Consider the following 20,890-nt stretch of genomic DNA (forward strand, 5'->3'; position numbering starts at 1 on the left):
ACCATAGCTGCACTGATTAGACCTGTTAGGTCGAAACAGTGGCCCTGTCTGCAGCTCACTATAATGATGTTTACTGTTTGAATCAAAATGTTGAATTGGTGTTTTCTTTAGAGTTAGAAAATCACTTGAAGACATGTAGCAGTCATCAACTGAACAATTTTAAAACACCTTTGGGGTATTTTTTTCTTACGCCTGACTGATTCCAAGTAACAAAATACTGAACTTATAAGCTATGATCACTGTCACAAAAGTATACTAAAGGGACAGTTTTTTTTACGAATAAAACCATTTCAAAAAACAACTTCAAATGAGTTACGGCGGTGTAACTTGCAGAAAGTGCATGAGCCCACATTTTTAACTGGTGACATCCCACCTTGACTGGTGAGTTACGGGGTGAGGTAAACATTCCCAGGAATATTTGGTTCAAAACAAATTGTTTTTTCAAAAAAAGCCTAACCCAAACTTTACCTTGTTAAAGCAACCATCTGAGAAAATTTTGGGAAACTCAGCGAACCAGCACCAGACATATGCTTACCGCGGATGGTGGTGGGAAAATGCAGGATTGGGTGTTGGGAAATCCGTATCCGGACAAAGCTCTTCTGTTGCAAAGCGTATGCTCGTCTGTTTGCATACTGGCGTGGCCGAAAATTGAGGTTAATTTTGGTCTAGTGCGAAATCGTATGTAACGCACCTAAGGAAAAGTGTAAACGACCCGTTTCTGGTTGTTTTGGTAGCGAAATCTGGTGGCTGTAAAAATAGTTGAACATAATTTTGTGATTGTATGTAATTTTTATTGGAATTGAAGTTGTGTATCTCTTGTCTAAATCATGAATGTGTTTTTGTAGATTTTTAAAATATTATCATGCTGTGTACAATTCTTTTGTTGTTTTGTGTGGTTGAGTCTTTTAGTTTCGAAGTGCCAATCATAAATGATCATGATTTTTCACTCAAGAAGGAGTCATTGACAGGGTTTGGTGTAATTTTATTGCCAGCCGAAGGTAAATACTGGAACAATGTTACAAATTGAGATTATCATGGCATTTTTGCTTACCAATGGTGAAAATATTGTGAAGTATTGTAATGCCTTTTTAAAGCTATTCAAAAATAAAATTTTTTCTGATTTTAAACTTGTTTATTTTAAAGATTCTATAAATTTGTATCACAATCAGGGTATTTAAACAAGTTGCAGATGATAAGAATAAGATCATATTTTTCAGATGATGAGATTGTCAATCAATCATTGCAAGCACTTCAGACAGCTTCAGCTACTCTAAAAAAGCATGGAACGAATCTTGGTGTACTTGATTGTAAAGTTTCCCACTCTGACTTGTGCAGTAGTCACCCAACTGAGATCCTTTTATTTCGGTAAATTCAGCAATGCAAAAATTACAGCACTAAGCGGTTCAAGTTGTTCTATTTTTTGTGTTGATGATTGTGTCTTTATGTGTAATAAGGCAAAATGTTTTAAATTTTTAATCTTTTTAGGTTTGTATCTGGAAGCTCTATTAAAAAATAAATTTTTAAAATTAACCATTTTATTATCATTCTATTGCTCCAGAAATGGAAAGATGGTTGCAGACCTACAAGCTGATGAGATTAAAACTCAAAATGAAGCAGAAGGAAAGATCCTACAGTGAGTGCAAGCATCATTAAACTTTCACATTCAGGAAAAATAGTTAAAATTTCTATTTCATAGTTTGTTGAATGATGAAGCAATGATTCACATCAAAAACTTGGAACAGTGGGTTGCTTTAAAGAATAAATGTGCAGCAAAGTGCAATATGGTTATAACTTATGTCAATGGTATTGGTTCACAATGTAAGTTACTATTCATTCCATACACAAAATCAACTGCCTTCTTTCAATTTTTTTGACATTTTGCAGTTCACAGTTCTATTATCCAGTCAGCATTACAATGGATCAACAAAATTCAATTTGCGTACATTACTGACTATGAAATTGCAAGTGAAACTATGCCACATTCTGAAACAATTGATCAAAATGGAGCGGTAATGTTGAGCTGACTTTACTAAAAAATACATATCTTTGTCTCATTGTGTGTTACTTTACTTGTATTATTTGCATGTCTATCTATTTTCCTAAACCTTACTTAAACTCCTCAATGCTGTCATTTTTGAACAAAAGTATATTATATTCTCTTCAAGTAAGTTGTTCAATTCAATTGAATTGTGTTACACTTTTTTAGATTTGGATATCTCTGTGCTCATCTGACCTAATCAATAATGAGTGTCCTTTAGTTGAGTTTCATCATCACGATGGTTTGAAAGAAACACTTGAAAGCATTTGGGATAGACCTCTTGTGGTATGTTTTAACATTTTCACAAAAAAATCATTTTTTGTTGATTACTTTTCCTCAGCATTTTATTGATGGAGACGAAGAAGCTACTGTAATTTACAATCACATTAAAAAGCTCCATGAAGAGGGTTCAGAAGTTTTTTTGTTTGTTGCCGGCAAAGGAAAATGGAAAAAAGCTAAACTTCTTGCAACGCACACATGTGCAATGTATTTTCTATCAGCTGAATGTATTTTGGTCAATGGGTAAGTCTAGAGTATTTAAATTTGATCATGTTTCATGTTGATACCGTGTGTATTTTTTAGGGATGTTAAAAATGGCTTTTCATCAAAGGTGGTAAAAAGTAATAGGATACATCTTACCATTTTACATCAGGTAAGCAATACCAAAATTTTTACAATAAATAAATTTTTCGTTGACTTTAGGCAAAATTTGCATACTGCATAATTTTTTTGTGTAATGAAACCTATTTACTGAAATTAAATAAAACCATGTTCAATAAGAACATTACTAAAAGTATACATCCTGTCTTTTGTTTTGTAGGGTGGGGACATTGGGGCAAGTGAAAGCTTTCTTATCAGCGAAATATTTGAGGAGGTCAAAGAAAAGTATAGTTTAGTAACTGGCAACAAACCTAACCAAGATCATGAGAGTGAAGAAAATGAGAATAACGGTGAAACTAGTGAAGATGATACTAATGATCATTCTCAGGAAATATCATCACAACAAAGTAGATAAATTTTTGTGCTTTTGTTTGTCCAAAGATTTTCATGTCAAAAAGTGAGATTATCAGTTGCTGCAGGTTTAAGAAAACAAATTTTTACAGGTCAAACCATTCAGGATGACCCTGTTGCATTTACTGTGCATTCAAGTCGTAAGCTGGTTGATCTATATCTTTATGACCATAAAACTCTTTCAAGATTGACAGACGTTACATATCCAGAAATTGTCAATGGAACTGAATATGCAGTTGTGCTGTTTACATTGGAGTGTATGTATAGATGTGCAATGCAGTTACACATTCATATAATTTATATTTTTTGTTTTTAGTTAATCCCAAGTCTCTGGCAGCACTTTCAAACTTTGCAATTATACATAAAGATTACACAAGTATGTTTAAATCAATACAGCATAGTGGGTTTTTAAATACACCTTATTTTGCTCTTTTTAGGGAAAAAACTTAAATCACCACTTCATCGTGTTGAATGTTTTGATTGGCCTGATATTTGCAAAAAGGAAAATATCAACACATTTCCAAGGATGTTTTTCTATCGGCCAAATGAAGCACGAATTGCCTATGAGTACACTGGTCTATGGTCAGAAAGTGACATGGCAAAAACCATTACCCTGTATGTAACACTGGACGTCAATATGCTCTGCACATAGTTTTTAATAGGGGTTGCAACTTTGATATTATGTTCGGTTGTGTTTGGTGAAATATTAATTTTTATATTTTGATCTTTTTAAGATATTCCATGCCATGGCCCATCACAGGACTTCAACATGATCTGCTTGAATCTATTCCCGAAGATTCAGACATGATAATTGGTATAATTGGCACTGAAAAAGGTAAATGTTATGTTAGTAAAATGCTCTTTATTTCTTAATTGTGTAAGCCAGAGTTGTGCACTTTATAGCCAAGTTGGTCCAAATACAACCGAACAAATTAGACCATGGGCAATCTTAACATCACACTTTAACATAAATGCAACAAACAAGTATTGAACGAGGCACTCTGAAATGACCCTTTTTAAGAAGGTGGTTCACAGCAACTTTCCAGGACTTTATGGTTGAGAACAACTGCTGTAGTAAATGTCCAACTGTTGTGTTTGTGCAGTTATAAATGCTAGATCTATTTTTATACACTGATTTATAAGATGTGTGCAAACATTTGCAACTTTTGTGTGTATAACAATGCATTTTTTTCTTGAAAAAGGTGATGTAGTTTTCAAAAAGGCTGCAAGAAGATATGGCAGCCAGACAGTGTTCTTGATGGTAAAAGATGGTGATGCGAAAATTATGTAAGTACTGCTTTTATCCTATTTTCTTGTCATGAAAGTAATTTGTGTTATTTTGCAGTGCTGATGCAGGCGACATAGCTGACTGGAAAGGAAAAAATTACCTTTTAAGGAGCGTGAATGGTCAGCAGTTGAAGCATGTAGCCTTTACCAATTTTTCTGGGATTGAGCAATATATGGATTCTTCTTCAGTATCTCATTGGGTAAGTTATTAGGACTTCTAGTAGTCATGTCACATTGCCATGCAAATTAGCTAACACCGGCTGTGAATTCACATTGCAGGACAAAGTTTCAAAGCTGGTTTACAAAAGTTTACTTTAACCAACTTTGTTTTTAGACTAAACTTACTATTTCAAACTATGATTCGATGCTAAACGTTGGAAAGCCATTGGTTATACAGTTTGTCAACCAAAGTTCACCTGAAGTTAAAACACAAACTTCTTTATCAAAGAAACTAGAAGAAATGGCATTAAAGAGTGAAATAAATTTAAATGTTCTATTTACTTGGATGGATTCGTAAGTTGGTTAAAATACATTTCAATATATGTCTGATTTGTTAAGTAACTATTACATAAACCACGAAGTCTTGTCATAGATCACCAGGAACTACAGGTGAATATATTCTTCAAGTGTACTCTGAAGGAAAGACATTGCCTCTACCTGTTGCATTTGTTAATAAACAGGTAACATACGTTCAACTAGCTAAATTAGAATGTGGCTTCAAGGTATGTAAACTTTTGTTTTAGAAAAACCTGGTAAATATGATGTCCTCTGACAAGGTTGAAACCCAAGAGAACATAAAGGCATGGATTGAAAGATGTGTTAACGATAATGAAGAAGTGTCATGTAAGAATAAGGCAACCAGCAACTTTTTCTTAATATTTATCTGTTTACATGCAGTTAGATTGGATAGAGTTTTGAAAAGTTGACTTGGCCTAATCTTATATTCAGTTACCTTTCGGGATGATGTATGGGGTCCACGCATTCCTGGATATGATTATTTGCTATTTATGAAAAATGAAGGAACATATCCGGTTACAGACCATAATTCAAGGGAAAAAATGGAGAAGCAGCCCATAAAATCGTAAGACACTTAAAAACGTAATTTACACACATAAATGTTTTAAATTACCCAAATAGGCAACAGTTCAACAAAAACTATTGTACATATTGTGTGCTTCTGGGTTGTTGAAGGCCTAACATGATATAGATCATTAGTAAATACTATATTCCTTGTGGGCTATTCCTAAAATAAACAAGGCATTTTAATCCACCATGGCCATTAAAACTGTTTTGATTTTGTAAACCAAACATATTAACTGTGTTCAATGTGTGGTTGCTTGCAAATGCTTTAAATTCAGCAGTTGTTTGCAAAACTTCTACTGTCACCAAAATGAAACCATCTAATCTTTTACCATAACTATCAAAAAAATACATGGGAAGCAGTAAAATTGTTGTCGTTTCTATAACGATTTATGTGGCTTCTTATACCTGTACTTAATGAAACTGTAGCCTGTCATAAACTTTCCAATTTAGGTCATTAAGTTTTGTTGATTATGTATTTAAAAAAAAATGGTTACCAATTGTCTTTCCATTATGCAGGGCCCGTTTGCATGCACGCCAGTCTTCATTAAATCGCCAGAAACCCAAACCTCTTCTTCACACTGAGCTATGAACAAAACTGTCAAACTGAATCAAGATTTGAAACTTGTGCACAACCAACAATTTTTTGCTTGTGATGTTATTGAGTTGCATGTTTATAAAATAGAAATTGGCGGAATTTTTTATACATTGCTTTTATTACTATTTCCACATTTTTATGTATACCAGCAAGTTAGATAGGAAAGTGTTTATTGATGCCAATTGTTGATTTTGGGCATGCTTGCCATTCTTTTTGAAACAATTTTGTTATGCTTGCCCTCATTTTTCTATGTTTGTATTTTTCGGAAAAGTGCAATGGAGAAAGATATGTGAAACTAGATGCATACTTGCCTATCGAAGATTAAAAAAAAACTATGTGCAATAAAAGAAAATAAACAGTGTCTCGTGTTCATAGAAAAACAATGTTTCAGGTTTTCTTGAAAGAAAATGATAACTGGCGTTTTTGTGCCGGATTTTTCTTTGCGATTGTAAGGAATTGATAGTACCACGGCGAATTATATACGTGCATATAATCCAACTTTAACATTTAATGTTCATTTTTTTCCTTTCGGCACTGAATTGTTGTTCTGAGATAAACTGTATTGGAGGAAATACGTTTTTACATGTTCGTGCGATGATTTTTTCGTGGTATTTCCTTCCATCACATGAAAACGTGTAGAAGTTACCCAGCGATGCAAAATAATTCATTGGATAAATCGCTTGTATCGCAAACAAACATTTCTCCCTCAGTCTAAAACACACGCCAGCAAACAGCAGTCAATGCCCTTTTCTCTCAATGCAGTGCCTCATATTACATCATATACTATTAAATCGCTGTATATGTGCATTTTAAAATCTGTCTAATATATGTTCAATTTGATGTTGCAAGGCAGCAAGGCATAGCCATTTTGTTGAAACTCGCCGGATTAGGAATTACTTCTGAAGTAATTTTTTTTATTTAACAAACTGTGTTGGGTAGAATATTCGGAAACTATGTTTTCCAGTAAATCATATAGAGACCGGGAGAGACATAGGCAATTAGCCGACACACTTTATCGGTTCAGATCAATCTCTAGGCCTATAGAACACTGATAGAGATAGGGATCAGTGGTTCGCACAGGTAAAACACACAAATACGCTATATATTTTTTTTAAATCCATTGAGAAACATAAATTTTATTTGATGTTATTCAAAGATCCCATCTCTGCACGTGTAACAATGCAATGGGTCCCAGTGCTACGGTAGAGTTGACACATATGCACAGGCACCACCATGATTTACATGGTATATTTTACAAGGTACAGCAGACATTCACCAAAAATTGTGTTTTTTAGATTAAAATAAATCACAGGGAGCAGCAAGCAGTTCAAACCCCAACAATAATATTAAACAGTCTATTTATACTCAGAATTATGAGAAAACCTGTGAGTTGTGTTCCTAATATTAAACACTTTTTGCCTTTTAAAAAAATACTTCAAATAAAAACATCGCCCACTGACCCTCTTTTCGCGATTCAGTATAATAAGGGAATGCAAAATTACTTGCGTAGTTCAAAAAATTCTTTGCAATTCCGCTCAGCGTTGTTGTAATAGGTTCCAATATTGACAAACATTAAGAGAACAGAAATTTAATGCTCAACAAAATGTGATTAACACATTTAAAATTAAAATGGTGGTCGACATGCAAATCGCCCATTGAATTTGACCTGCTTTTCAACACTTAGAATGGTCTTGATTGGTATCTCCACCATCCATTTCTGTTTACTAACATTTGCTACATTTTTAATGACGGATTGATTTTTCTGCAATGAACTCAAATATATACATAACATTTGCAGAACACACCACACAACAATCATTGCACATTTTACAATTTATATGTTCTATTTTTTACAGTGGCAACATTTTACTCATGTATGTATATAGTACTTATTCCTCAACTTTTCCTTCGACTATTGTGTCAAAGGAAAATGGAGCAAACATATATCCCTCCCCATGGTAAAACTTGCTCTGAAACTCAACCCAATGCAAACGAAGTGCATGCAAAAAAGCAGACAATCCCTCCATAACTAACAAAATTCCAATAGTCAAAGCAGCAAATCCCCTGCAAAATGTAGAGAGATAAAAAACAAATCCCAAAGAAAATTTTAAACTATTCTTACCAGAACACTGCAAATGTCATAAATGCTCCAACAATTCCCTTCATTGCCAAGCCACTGTGCATAACCATGGTCCATAGTACCTCCGAGAGCTCTGGTATACAAACACACAAAAACGTGGCAAAACTTACAAAATAAATCAAGCTGGGAATGGTACCTGCATGTGCTAAACTGAGAGCCCACAACCGAAGATATGAGGCTGTGTGAGAAATGCAGTTGAGACAAAATTCTATGGTGTGAATTATTTGATGTATCATCACTTCTCCGATAAGAAACTAAAAACCACAAGTCATATTGAATCATATACTCAACAAATCATAACGTATACTAAAAACTACAATCACCATTTACTTGAATAGGTCTACAAATTTCCACTAGATGTTATTCTTTAAAGTTGTTTTTGAATAGACAATGCACATCATTACTCTATAAGATGTTATTTGGATCTGTGTTCCAAGGCAAAGTAAATTAAACATCAAGCATCAAATCCACACAGAAAATAGGACAGGAATTTGCAAATACATACACATCAGCCACCCAACAATAAAATGATACAAACCTCTTCTTCTTTTCCAGCAACTCTATCTGAATCAGTTGAGTCAAGAGTAGTTGATCGCTCTAGATGGTCATGGTGAATTATTGATGCCTCATCAGATGTTTCGTCCACAGCGATTCTCACTCCAGCATATGTTGTTGTTCCCTAAAGTTGTAACAGTATCACTATGACAGCACGAATAAACTGTTGGCTGGAGTTGGCATGCACTACAGCATGTAACCACACCTCAAAATCAAAAATAACTGATGAAGTGATAGCAAACTACATAGGCAAGCAAATCTGTCGTAGAAGGAAGGTCAAGCGAGATTTTTTTAGCAAGCTATAACTTAAAGAAAAGTAAACCAGGGAATATAGCAGCAACTAAACCTAACATAATATGGCTGAATGAATGCCCAAACAGCACACCCAGCAACCATCAGGTGCAGAATTGAACTGTCATGCCCAAAACCCATGTATCAAACAAATGAAATCCACATGTGCCACATACCCCATTGTGAGTGGGAGATGAGCCTGGGTTGTACACAGGATCAACATGAACAATACACTAAAACAAACATTCGCAACACAGTAAGCACCACACTTACTCAAAAAGTGAGCCCAACGAACTATAATCAGATGTTGCCTTTATTGAATCTATAGGGTCTATATTTCATAAATGCATGTACAAAAATTTTTTTGAAAATATAAAATGTTTAAGGTGGCAAATAACACAAGGTTTTTTCTTAGTAATCACAGCTTGCATTAATAAATAACTTTATTGCGTTAAGCATTCTGATTGGTGTATGATAAGTGCAGGTAACAAAGCTTGATGAATCTACATGCTTAAATTAACTGTGCCTACTTGTTGCTGCTTCTTCTTGTTTCTCATGTAGAGTACAATTGGTTTTGCAAGTAACATCCACAAAACACAAATCATAGCCAAAAGGACAATGCAAATTTGCACAGGATTTTGGCCAGTGTACAACAATGTTTTCGCCTTTTCAGAAGGTGCAGTGAACATAAACATGTTGATCAAACCAATCAGTAGACTTGGAGCCATCTATGCAAAACATCACAAGAATAAATGCAACATAGCACTTGTTTAGTGTTTCTTTGGTTCTTACAGATGATTCCATAGCTGTCCAGGCTATCCATTTGTAGATAATAATAATACATAAATATCCAACTACACAAAGCAAGAAAAGCATGTGCGGAATCCATTCACAGTAAAGTGTCAGTCTGTCCTTAAAATATCTGCAGAAAAATGAGAAAAAACTATTTTGCGCACCGTAAGGTAATCAAATTTTTTACTTACATTTTGTTGCAAAATGCCAAGCACAAACCAAAAATCATTTGCACAGTTCCTATGATTACAGCACTTTTCATTTTGTAGCTATTCGTAAAGGTTATTTTGTTAGAAGCCGATTGCCAAATCTAAAACAAACAATAGTAAGCATAACCTAGAGATAATTTGTGTCAGTAAACTTATTTACAGGATCCATCCCATATGGATATGGAGAACCAGAATATTCAACTCCACGAAACACTCCATTTTTGGCAGGATTTAATGTCAATGTGGATGACTTGAGATCAGCACTTGTGTAATCCATGGCAGAGACATTCCACGAAGTCCCAAAGACATTTATAGAACGTGAAAAGCATTCATTGTAAAGGAAGCCAGTGTACATTGAAAATAGACCCATAAGAAGTATCATGTAGCGTCCACCAAACATCATATCCCATATCTGAAACAAAATTATTATTTTTTTTTATGTATTTTTTAGAATTAATTTGTGTTGCATTCAAACCTCATTGTCATTTTTGCTTGCCAAAAACTTTTTTTCGTTAATCACCATGTAAAGACCAAACAAAAACATGAGAAATCCATGACCAACATCCCCAAACATGACAGCAAACAAAAACGGAAAAGTGATGATTGTAAATGGGGCTGTAGAAAAACGTTTTGGTAATCCTTACCCTTGAATCTTTAAACTAAAACTCACCAGGGTTAACTTCCCGATAATTGGCAATCCCAAATGCATCAATTATGTTTTGAAATGCTTGTGTAAACATGTCTGTACGGTTGTATGTTGGAGGTGAAGTTTCAGTTTTCATTTGTTGTAGTATAGATGGAACAGATGACCCACTCATTTCCTAAAACAATGTTTTAACATTTGGAAGATTATCAGCATGACCCTAACAGGAAGGTAATGTAATGTAACCCACGGTGCCACGTCTTAATGCAAGTTGAACTCTGTCCAGTTCTACAACAGGAACCCAGCATTCAGCAATCAAACACTTCTCAGCAATGTTCACATTAAACAAATTGAGAGTATGGTAGATAAACTTGATTTTTCGAACTTTAATGAACCAAACTCTAATGCTCCGGGCAACTTGAGACAACACCAGACGGCGATGGTCTTCAGTTTGATTAAGAACCTGCAACAAATATCTCTCATAAACACCTACCCATTGAAAAAAAGTGTTTGGATAAACATGGCCATATAAATATGTCAGTGGACAAACCATTTCGCTTAACAATACACAAACAAAAAGGACACAACAACAATTATTGGTGACTAATTACAGTTTGAAGATCTTCAATGCGAGTCATGACTCCAATAGCAATTTCACGGCGTTCCTGTGGAGTCTCAGGGCATGGATAGAGCGTGGCTCTAAACCTAACAAGAGAAATTAATTATACTTGAAAAAATATTACTTTGGACAAAAAAACTTCTGTATATTTGGCACAGTAAAAGAAAGGAAGAGTGTAAGCTGGAATTGTTTTTGTATTACTGATTCTACAATTTTCAATTAGGTGGAAAATTACTGTGACAAAACAGGTGATAGTTTTTCTGATCATCAAGAATAAATTCACATTAGTTCATTTATTCAACCCCATACATCACAGACCAGCCAATTTTAGGTAGAACATGTTTATCCACTGACATATTCTGACAAGCACACAAAAGATTGCTGAAAATCTACAGCAAACTTATTAAACTGGACATTGATTGTTAAGTAACAAAGGGGTTGTATCAATGAGCCAATGAGAATTTACCACTTGGATGTCTTCAATTCGAGCAGTTAAAACTCCAATTGCTGTGGTTCTTTCAACAGAATTTTCAGGACATGGATAAACAGTGGCCTGAAACCTATTTTCCAAACAAAACAACAACCACATGCAAGGCTTTTTGTAAACCTTCACTTACCCTTCACATATTTTTTTCACTCTGCTTTTTAGTTGGTCTCCTTGAAAGAAGATTATGAAAACACACTTGTTTACAGAATCGCCCTGCACAGTAAATGTACAAAACATTTAGGAAAGTGAAGGAAGATATGTTGTATGTCTTTGTCTTTTAGTTACTTACAGTATGTGGATCTTCTAATGGAGTTTCTATCTCAGTGTAACGCAAGAACACATTTCCTCTACATGCCCGCCACAAAACACGTTCAAATGCTGGAACTTTCTCCCGCAGAATAACACCAGCAACAAATCTATAACAATGAAAAAAACAAAAAAATGTCATACATCAAATACATATGATGAAAAGAACTTCTTCAAAACTCAAACAGGCATTTTCATTCCACTGCATTTGGTAACTCTCAATCCAAAACATTTTTCTTTATGTTTCTGCCTGGGTGTGGTATACTTTTACATAAACCTTTTCCTGGGAACTGAAAATTATCTGCAGCCTGTCTTTTTAGAATCCATCCAACTTTCACATCTTATCTTACCCAAGTTTCAATGATGTTTGTTGTTGCCGTCGGAATTCCTCTAATGCATCTTCTTCATAAGAATCATAATTTTCCATCTATGTTCAGAAAATGTATTTGAGGCGAAATAGTGCGTAACACAAAAGTAATGGCCCAATAACAAAAGTAAACATGTTTAGCAATGATAAGTGGAACAAATACTGGAATTACACAGTTGAGCAGAAAACTAAAGGAAATTAGTAAGTGCAGCACAACATGCAACTAAACAGATAAGACAGAAATATACACAAAACAACAGCATAAAATATTTGCACGAGAAAATTTCTATAATCGAGACATTGCACAAATTCTAGTGGAAGAAGAGTAGGAAAGATTTAGAAAAAAATAGTACACACAAAAAATGCTGTTCATTTCCACACACAATCAACTGTCTGCAATGGCACTATGTAACTGAATCTGGTCTAACTTTGACGTAACTGCCTACATTTTGGCTTTGATCTGCATAGCTCTGCAATCTTTATGTAACAGTATGTTGCAAACTTCCTTTTGGAGATAAAGAAACTCACCCAAGTTTAGTAAAAGGCCCTCGACCATATTCACTATTCAGTAAGGATTGAGCACTTTCCTCTTCTGCTCCACCACCAAAAAACTCTTGTTGTTCATGATACATTGCAGCCTTCATTCAACAACATGCATGACAAGACGGAGAACATAACATGAAACACACAAAATATTCTGCTACCATCATTTTTACCTATAGTTAATCAACTAAACTAAGTATGTTGATCCAGTTATGAAGTTGCCAATGAGGTGTGACAACAATTAATGCTCTTATGCGAAGGTATTTTCTATTACATGATACAATTAGAGTTTTTGTGACATTCAGGAAAAAATCTAAACTGACCTCACTGACACCTTGTTTCTGTGTGCATAAACACTTATGCAATCGTTTAAAAGCAGCTTTTCATGAAAGTGTTATATTTTCTCAACTAATTTTTTGCACCTAGTTGACGATAATATTTTAATATATTTGTCCTGTAAGAAAGCTTTTTCTTAAAGATTTAATACTTTGAAACATAAAAGTAGTCTGGGTGGAAATTTCAAGGCCATTAGGATTGAATGGGGGATGATTACAAGAATTAATTCACAATCTGGTTGTTTTTTTAAGGTAATCACTGAGCATTATTGTGTATATATTAAATCTTACAAAAAAATAATTGTTAAAATGTTGCTGGAGTACAACTAAAACACTGTTCCCAGTAATTTGTTGTTTGCCCTAAATTTGCCGAAATATACATTGTATAATACATTGATATGGTAACTTATAAATACCACATTATATACAGGAAGCAAACAGACATGTCATATTTTCTGAGGCATAATGTATTATTTTTTTTAGTTTGATAGTGAAACACGTAATCAGGCTCAATTAACCCAATCCTACCCAAAGACTTGCCTTGCGTACCCACAATATGTCATTGGTAATATAAGGTTAAGTAACATTGAAAATTAATGTATTAACAGAAGCATCATAGCTGCTATAAAAAGCATTCCTTATTTCAAAGACAGAGCATGCATTTGTTAATTCTATAGCTGATTACACAGCAATTATGTGTATCTAATATACCAAACTGAAAAGCCACCCAACACAAGAAATTCCAACAAACACCACTTAACGAGCTGTTTACAAATCAGTTTAGTTCACAAGATGTTGGAAAGTGGAGTTTAATATCAATAAGAACATAACTGACGGTTTTGTAAATCTTTAATACAAACAAAATAGCCAATGCAATAGTTGATAATTTTCACCTTCATTTTACACTGAAAATGATTGTAGTACAACAATAGAAACATCTTTAGCATGAAATCCTCGAATATTGCATTGGTTATATTGTTTGTATTGAACATATATCATTATTGTTCTAAACTTATTATTGGTACACTAATTTGTTTTTGGAAAAAGCAAAACTTGTTTGGTGCTGAAATTGAACAGGGTTTCACCCTCATTGACACACTACTATTATCTTAAGTGAAAACCATAGTTTCGTAATAACGAGTTGTTTAATGATCAAATACTTTTTGGCAACTCTTATTGTGCATTGTTCAAATGGACACAAATAGAAAGCACACAAAACAAACATGCAACTGTACCATCAAACTGCAATACTATAAAGTTTAAATAAGGTTTGGATGATGTGATGCACAAATTACTACAAACGAACAAAAATACTTTTTTATTTGAAACACATTACAACAAGACTCATTTTCTCTTTGTACAAAAAAACACTTTACCTTTACAAAAAAATTGATGGCGGAGCCTATTTCCAATTACCTTACACCACAATTATTTTTCTTTCAACATTCTTGCTGGTAAAATATCCCTGACTTAAATACTATACATGTTCAAGTTAAGGACATCATGCAACTTCAATAAACGTGGCTGTTCAACATCACTGTGTAACTAAATTTTACTGAATTGTTAAGTGTGTTCATTTCATGAATGATGTTAACTTCGACTTTTACTCAGAATTTGGCACATGACAAAAAGGACGTGCAAAATATTAAAAACAGAGAAGAGAAAGAATTAAATGTGACAGCACAGTAAGCAAACAACTTCCAAACTTGCAGGATAATAAAAATTATAAAATTAGTTCAAAATAAAATTTGTTTGATAATTTTTACCACCAGACAAACTCACCTCTTCGAAGAAATTTTGAGTTTTTCTTAAAATGTGCTTGAGTTCAGTAAGTTCAAGAAAGTTGCGCTTTAAGGCCTCTTGATTCATGTTTACTTCTTTCATGTCATTTTCAAGTTTCTCAAATTTTGCCTGATAATTACCATGATATACATTTGTGAGACTAAAAAAAAATACAAACAAGCCTACCTCAAGATCTATCATTTCCCTGGGTAAAGGTGCAAGTGGGTTTTCACCATTATCATCAATTGTTATGTTATCTTTCTTCAACTCCCTTTCCAAAAATCCTTGAACGTAACAAATGTTGTATTTTTCATAAGTGAACAAACTAGTGCAAATCATTTTGAATAATTTATGGTATTTAGAAGATCCAGAATGGAAAGTTTCCAATTTGCAGAAGGTTTTTGGTGACCTTAATTGCTCTGACAATGCACGTTATTGCATCAGTTAATAATTTTTGTGACTATTTTTAGGCAGTGGTTGCCCAGACAGTTTGTGATAGAAACAAATCACTATTTACTGCACTGCAGACAATCGCTTTTAGTGTTGACGAATTTGAGTAGATGAAGAACCCACTGTTTGTACAGTTTGTGTTCTTTTTTACATTATAATTAACCCATCTTATTTACTTCCACTGATGCAAAAGTGATCGCTTTTTCAGCCAAATAAGAAAAGCATCCACAACTGTACCAATGTGAGTGTTGCAATAGAAAACCTTTCATAACCACATGTCCGAAAGGTGATGTTTTTTTTGTTCAGCACACCCCCGAGTCCCCCTGCAGGTTTTGCTGCACATGAGACAACCTCACTAGATTGAAAAGTGCTACTGGTGCAGAGGATTTTTTTGGCTTTCCTTAATTAGTTTCTAATCAGAGGTGTATTGGTTTGTCTAAAAAATCTAAAAGTTTGCAATTGGTGTTGTGGATTTTTTCAGTGATTGTTGATTGGGTGGACAAGCATTTCTTTATGTTGAGTAATTCATGATAATTACTTTTAACTTTTACAGCATAAAAACACTTACGTAATTTCCTTTCCATTTCATCACATCTTCTAACCTCATTCACAAATTTCCGTTGAAAAGCATTGACATCAGGATTAAGCTAAGTAAAAACAAATGTAAAAAGTACTGGAAACCAGCCCAGCTATATCAAAAACTCACATTTCTAAACTGAACCAAGCCAAGTTCACCCAATTCACTCACACAGGAAAAAGCAGCTTCACTTTGTAGATATAGCTGTGCCAGGCACATTTCCTCGCTTCGAAACAAACTCCCCATTTTTAGAGTTTTGCCCAACTAATAAACAGTTCAATCACACTTATAATCTCTGCACTATCTGCAATGCATATATATACGTTTACATCGTAAAAATAACAATTACCACCAAAGAGACACCAAGTGAAGTGACCAAAGAGAAGCTAGTCGACATAAAACTTTTTTTCCAGTCGACAAAACTTCAAACGCACATAACTCTGCCGTTTCCCTATGGATTCCGATATTTTTTTGGCAAGATGCATAGATTGACACAAAATTTATAAAAATGTAAAAAATTTATTAATTTCAAACGAATTTTGTAGCTCATATTAATATGCAATGTCATAAATCAGCTATAACTTACGACATATTTGAAATGTTCCGAACCAAGAAATTTTTTTAAACTCGCCTCAAATGTAGCCAAGAGCATATGGAACAACATATTAGTGCTTATTTTTTACACCGGTAGCACGTATGCCAACGAAATAACTTTCAGTCCGACAAGGCGGCATATGATATGCAGCGAACGATCAACCTAAACAAGTGCGCATTCAAGGCAACAAGTTTGACAACAAATTTGAAAATGTTCCTAGCCAAGGAATTTTTTTAAACTCGCCTCAAATATAGCCAATAGCATCTGGAACAACATACCGCTTCCTATTTTTTTGCACTCATGGCTCGTATACGAACGAAACCTGAAATCTATCCCCTGTTTTTTAATGTAGGACATTTCAGTTCTTTGATCAAACTTCAACCTAACATCACATTATGATATATCTACAACGCTTTTTCGTGTTTCAGCGAGAAATATTAATAAATTTGTTTGAAATTTACAGTCATGTAGTGTATAGTTCAAGTAGTTTGTAAGCTTTTTATTTAGCATCAAGAACTATGCCGGTATTGGTATAAAGCCACTACACCACGTCAAGGTTTCGGCTCTCTTAGTGGTTTTATTTCACAAATAAAACAATATTTAGACACAAACAGTCCAAATGAAGAAAAGAACTGATGAAAGCAATGACTTGTTCTTCTCTCTGAAAAATAACTCAACGTTGTTCATTATTGCATGTAAGACGTTGCCTCGAAACCAACGTCATTCGAAGCCTTAGCATAAGTTACAGTAAACACCTTTACAACGTAATATGTGATAGCTTCAAAGTGTAACACTTCCTTCAAAAACAAATTAGCATCCAATTCCTTTTTATTTAACATATCGGCAACCATGCTCTCTTGAACAACTGTATCCTGTTTCAACTTCATTCCGCTATATGATTCCCTAAAGACTTGACATCCAATAAGCCGTTGTCGTATACGCGATTTTGACCGAAAAAATGATGTACCAATCGCAATAGGTTTTCAATCACATTTTGTGACAACTTTTCCGAAACGAAATTTCTGGTAAAGGTTTGCAAATGATTGGTTTGGTGGTATAGTACAGACAAACGCGATAACAGTCGGTTCTATATTTTTCAATGTGAAACGATTTGGACAGGGACGCTGTAAGTTGCCTTAAAACAAACACATACATCTCTTGCAGAGGCAATGCCAATAAGTTAAAATCTGAAACAAACTCATCACTGCCGTCAACCTTGTGTTTAAAAGATATGTTGTTATAAATGATGCGATCACTTGATTTTGCTGCTGATTCATTAAAACGGCGTCCCTTTCTGCGAATAACGGCAACTGGTTGAGGCAGAATGGGACGGTTTTCAGGTGCAACTTCAGGTCAATATTTTCTCCTCCGCGCTTTTCGAAGTTACATGTCTTACAATGTTACCGTTAAACCCCGTTACTCTATATTCCGAAAACTTGTAAGCTATACGTAGTGACCTAAATTAACCCCGGTTCCAACGTGTACGACAACATACAAGAGCCTAAATGAAACTCCTTGCGAAACAGACAATGTTTGATCAGCAACAACTCGTTTTGTGTTCTTAACTCCGTCTAAATTTCTATAAAATCCAATACAAAGTATGTCCGCCGTTTCACTAAGCTCAGTTAATACAGCTTTTTGTGTTTCTAAATCATAATGCGCACAACGGTCCCGAGCAACGCTGCGAAATTGAGCATCACAATAAGCACTGAGATTGCTTTTGTCGGGGATATCATCGAACAGAGGCAAACTCAACACAGGCTGTTGATTTTCAGATTTCTCCTCGTTGCCACAAGACTTGGATGTTTTGTAATTAAACGAAAAATTTAACTTACGATTTTTGAAATTGATGTAAAGTCGATAAGCATTAAAAACTCGTTGGGATCCTGTTGCTGACCTAACGTCCAAGCAAGGTGCACATAAAACATCTTTAACCAACTGCAAATACAAGTTTTCTATCTGATTACCCGCAAGGCAACAAACAAATTTAGCAATTCTTACTTTTAAGTTATTTCCAGTACCACTGACAACAGGAACCACATTAAACAAACATCTAACTGCCTGCAACACAGAGCTAAACCAACAATTATTAAAGACATTTGGAAGACCTGATAAGACAAAGTTGTTTTTCTCTATCCACGACAGGGATTGTAACATCATTACAACGAAGCGAGTCCTGCACTAATGCGTACACAATCCAAACTCGGTACTCTGAGGCTCTAAACTGCTTTACTGGTAAAGGCATTATGATTCCAGTTATCGTTTTCACCGCTTAACAAACACAAACCACAGCTTGTTCAGTCTTCTTGGGTGACTTTTGAGTCAAGTTTTACTAAGACATTACAACCAGTAAAAGAGCGCAAAATCGGGACGAAGGTTTTACGGATTAAGCTCAATAAATCTATCTGTGAACCTGCAGCGGAGTCATACAGTACAAGTTGGTTACTGGAGCTATCAAACCACAAAACCACAATACGCCCATTAAACAAAATTGGAACAAAGACGTGTTCACGTAATTTATCATTAAAAAATAAACCATCGAATGCCCTGAGACATATTTTGAACGTTTTTTCACCAAATACCTCTCTTGCTAAAATACTTGTCAAAAATCCAAACCCACCAGGATCAACTAAATTGCAGTTTTTAACAGTCCTTGAAACAAAACAATCGACAACGTTATCCGTTAACCATCCAATTGTATCATCTGTGTGAGTCTTAGCAACATTCTGTGTCAATGAGCGATATGTTTTACCACGTGGTCTGTCACAAAGCGAACACAAGTCCAACCACGACACGGACTGACGGCAAGGTGTGTCAAGAGCGGTATCAAAAATGGTAGTGGGACTAAACGTAATGTGATGCCAAATAAAATCGGAAAGTTCTTTACATAGGCAAAAATCCATAGTTTTTTCTGGACAACAAGAATAAAACATCAATTGCGGCGTCTTGTCATTGTTGTTTCTCGACTTATGTGAAAAATGTGATTCATTTTCGTGGTTAAGGCGCTTAAAACACTTTTCGGATGAATAAAAGCCGGTGTTGTTTCGTTTTCTTTTCTTAAATTTTGATTCAACAACTGGTGTAGGTTTGTCCGTTTCTAAAATATTTACTTTCGAAGGTTTGCTCCGTTTTAAACTTATCAAAGAATCTTTTGCAAAATCGATATGGCTTTGTAATATTTGATTACAAAGTCATCAATTCGTGCTATTTTTTTTCCATCCAAAATGTTTGACTTTAAGTCTCCGAAATGTTGTTCAATAATTCCTTGTGTTTTATTGCTACATAACATAGTTTGATGCTGACAACTTTTCAATTTTGAAAAACCCTTCATATAATTTTTAAAAAATTCAGTTTGTTCCATGGTCGTTTTGCCCTTATACGCGTGCCTCGACAGATCACCAAGCATTAATTGTGAAGTGCTACAAATTCTACTTAAGATGACCTCTGTTACACGGGAACACAAAGTAGGGTTGCAATATTTGTTTCAGCCGTCCTTCATATCAAATGCTTGGTCATCTGTTGATTTAACAAAATTATCCAGTCTACACTTATATCTCAAATAAAATGGCGATTGGCGTTCTTGCATTTTGTCCGACTCTTTACTTGTAAAAACATAATCTGTGGGGCCAGTTACAGCAACACCATCATCGTCAGTGTCAAGGTTGAAGTTTCCTGATCTCGACTTTAAAGGAATAAAATGAAGTTCAACTAATGCCGATGTTGCTTTGGAATTGGTTAAAACTATAAAACTTTCAACTGCATCGTCAAGCTCTGCAATTGTTGTTCCCTTAAAAAAAAATATTTACCGAAAACAAATAGGTTCTCATCAGTTTAGAACTATCGGAATATGTATTGCACAAAGTTTTTGCGGCCTTCATTGCATGGCTGTAGCAATTGTGAATCACAGGTTTTGCAAGTCGCCAGAAGCAGAAACGCCTGTTGCAATTTTAAAGCAACGATTATAAAATTCTAAACGAGTTTCGCGAACAAAAAACTGCGTTCCACATTGCCACCGAACCATCAATGACTATTTGCCACAGAAAAATCATCAATGACTAGTTTGAGCTTCCGCGCCACACAACAAACTTTCAAACAATGAAACAGAAAAGTTTCCAAAAAGTGGCTGATTGAAATAGCATCATGGTTTGTTGTAACGCAAGTGGCAACTGGAAGCGCGGTGTGCAA

General features: G+C 34.7%; 2 protein-coding genes across 3 annotated transcripts; one reads left to right on the top strand and one right to left on the bottom strand.

Moving 5' to 3' along the window:
* The first annotated feature begins 258 nt into the window (after positions 1–258).
* On the top strand, positions 259–6,646 carry LOC145898557 (thioredoxin domain-containing protein 16-like). The gene is made up of 21 exons (XM_082987061.1): positions 259–381; positions 479–998; positions 1,218–1,365; positions 1,559–1,633; positions 1,697–1,818; positions 1,885–2,009; positions 2,207–2,323; positions 2,379–2,560; positions 2,621–2,690; positions 2,859–3,045; positions 3,142–3,306; positions 3,366–3,425; positions 3,487–3,664; positions 3,784–3,884; positions 4,252–4,336; positions 4,395–4,536; positions 4,671–4,849; positions 4,929–5,016; positions 5,080–5,179; positions 5,285–5,417; positions 5,936–6,646. The coding sequence occupies exons 2-21, from the start codon at positions 863–865 to the stop codon at positions 6,006–6,008; spliced, it is 2,466 nt and encodes an 821-aa protein (XP_082843187.1). The 5' UTR covers positions 259–381; positions 479–862; the 3' UTR covers positions 6,009–6,646.
* A 406-nt stretch (positions 6,647–7,052) lies between these two features.
* Positions 7,053–16,433, bottom strand: LOC145899295 (V-type proton ATPase 116 kDa subunit a1-like). 2 transcript variants are annotated; one of them, XM_082988032.1, is made up of 20 exons: positions 16,240–16,433; positions 16,102–16,180; positions 15,270–15,367; positions 15,084–15,212; positions 12,952–13,061; positions 12,040–12,166; positions 11,881–11,963; positions 11,730–11,823; positions 10,895–11,107; positions 10,672–10,822; positions 10,477–10,616; positions 10,162–10,413; positions 9,984–10,102; positions 9,793–9,922; positions 9,531–9,728; positions 9,177–9,233; positions 8,693–8,833; positions 8,291–8,408; positions 8,137–8,227; positions 7,053–8,078 (listed from the first exon to the last, which is right to left on the bottom strand). In XM_082988032.1, the coding sequence occupies exons 1-20, from the start codon at positions 16,354–16,356 to the stop codon at positions 7,904–7,906; spliced, it is 2,622 nt and encodes an 873-aa protein (XP_082844158.1). In that variant the 5' UTR covers positions 16,357–16,433; the 3' UTR covers positions 7,053–7,903. The 2 variants fall into 2 exon arrangements, with proteins under 2 accessions (XP_082844158.1, XP_082844157.1); XM_082988031.1 differs by lacking the exon at positions 11,730–11,823 and adding an exon at positions 11,256–11,349 and having other exon boundaries at positions 7,055–8,078.
* Positions 16,434–20,890: the final 4,457 nt, after the last annotated feature.

The sequence above is a fragment of the Ascidia mentula genome, chromosome 4, assembly GCF_947561715.1.
Source record: "Ascidia mentula chromosome 4, kaAscMent1.1, whole genome shotgun sequence".
Taxonomy (NCBI): Eukaryota; Metazoa; Chordata; class Ascidiacea; order Phlebobranchia; family Ascidiidae; genus Ascidia; species Ascidia mentula.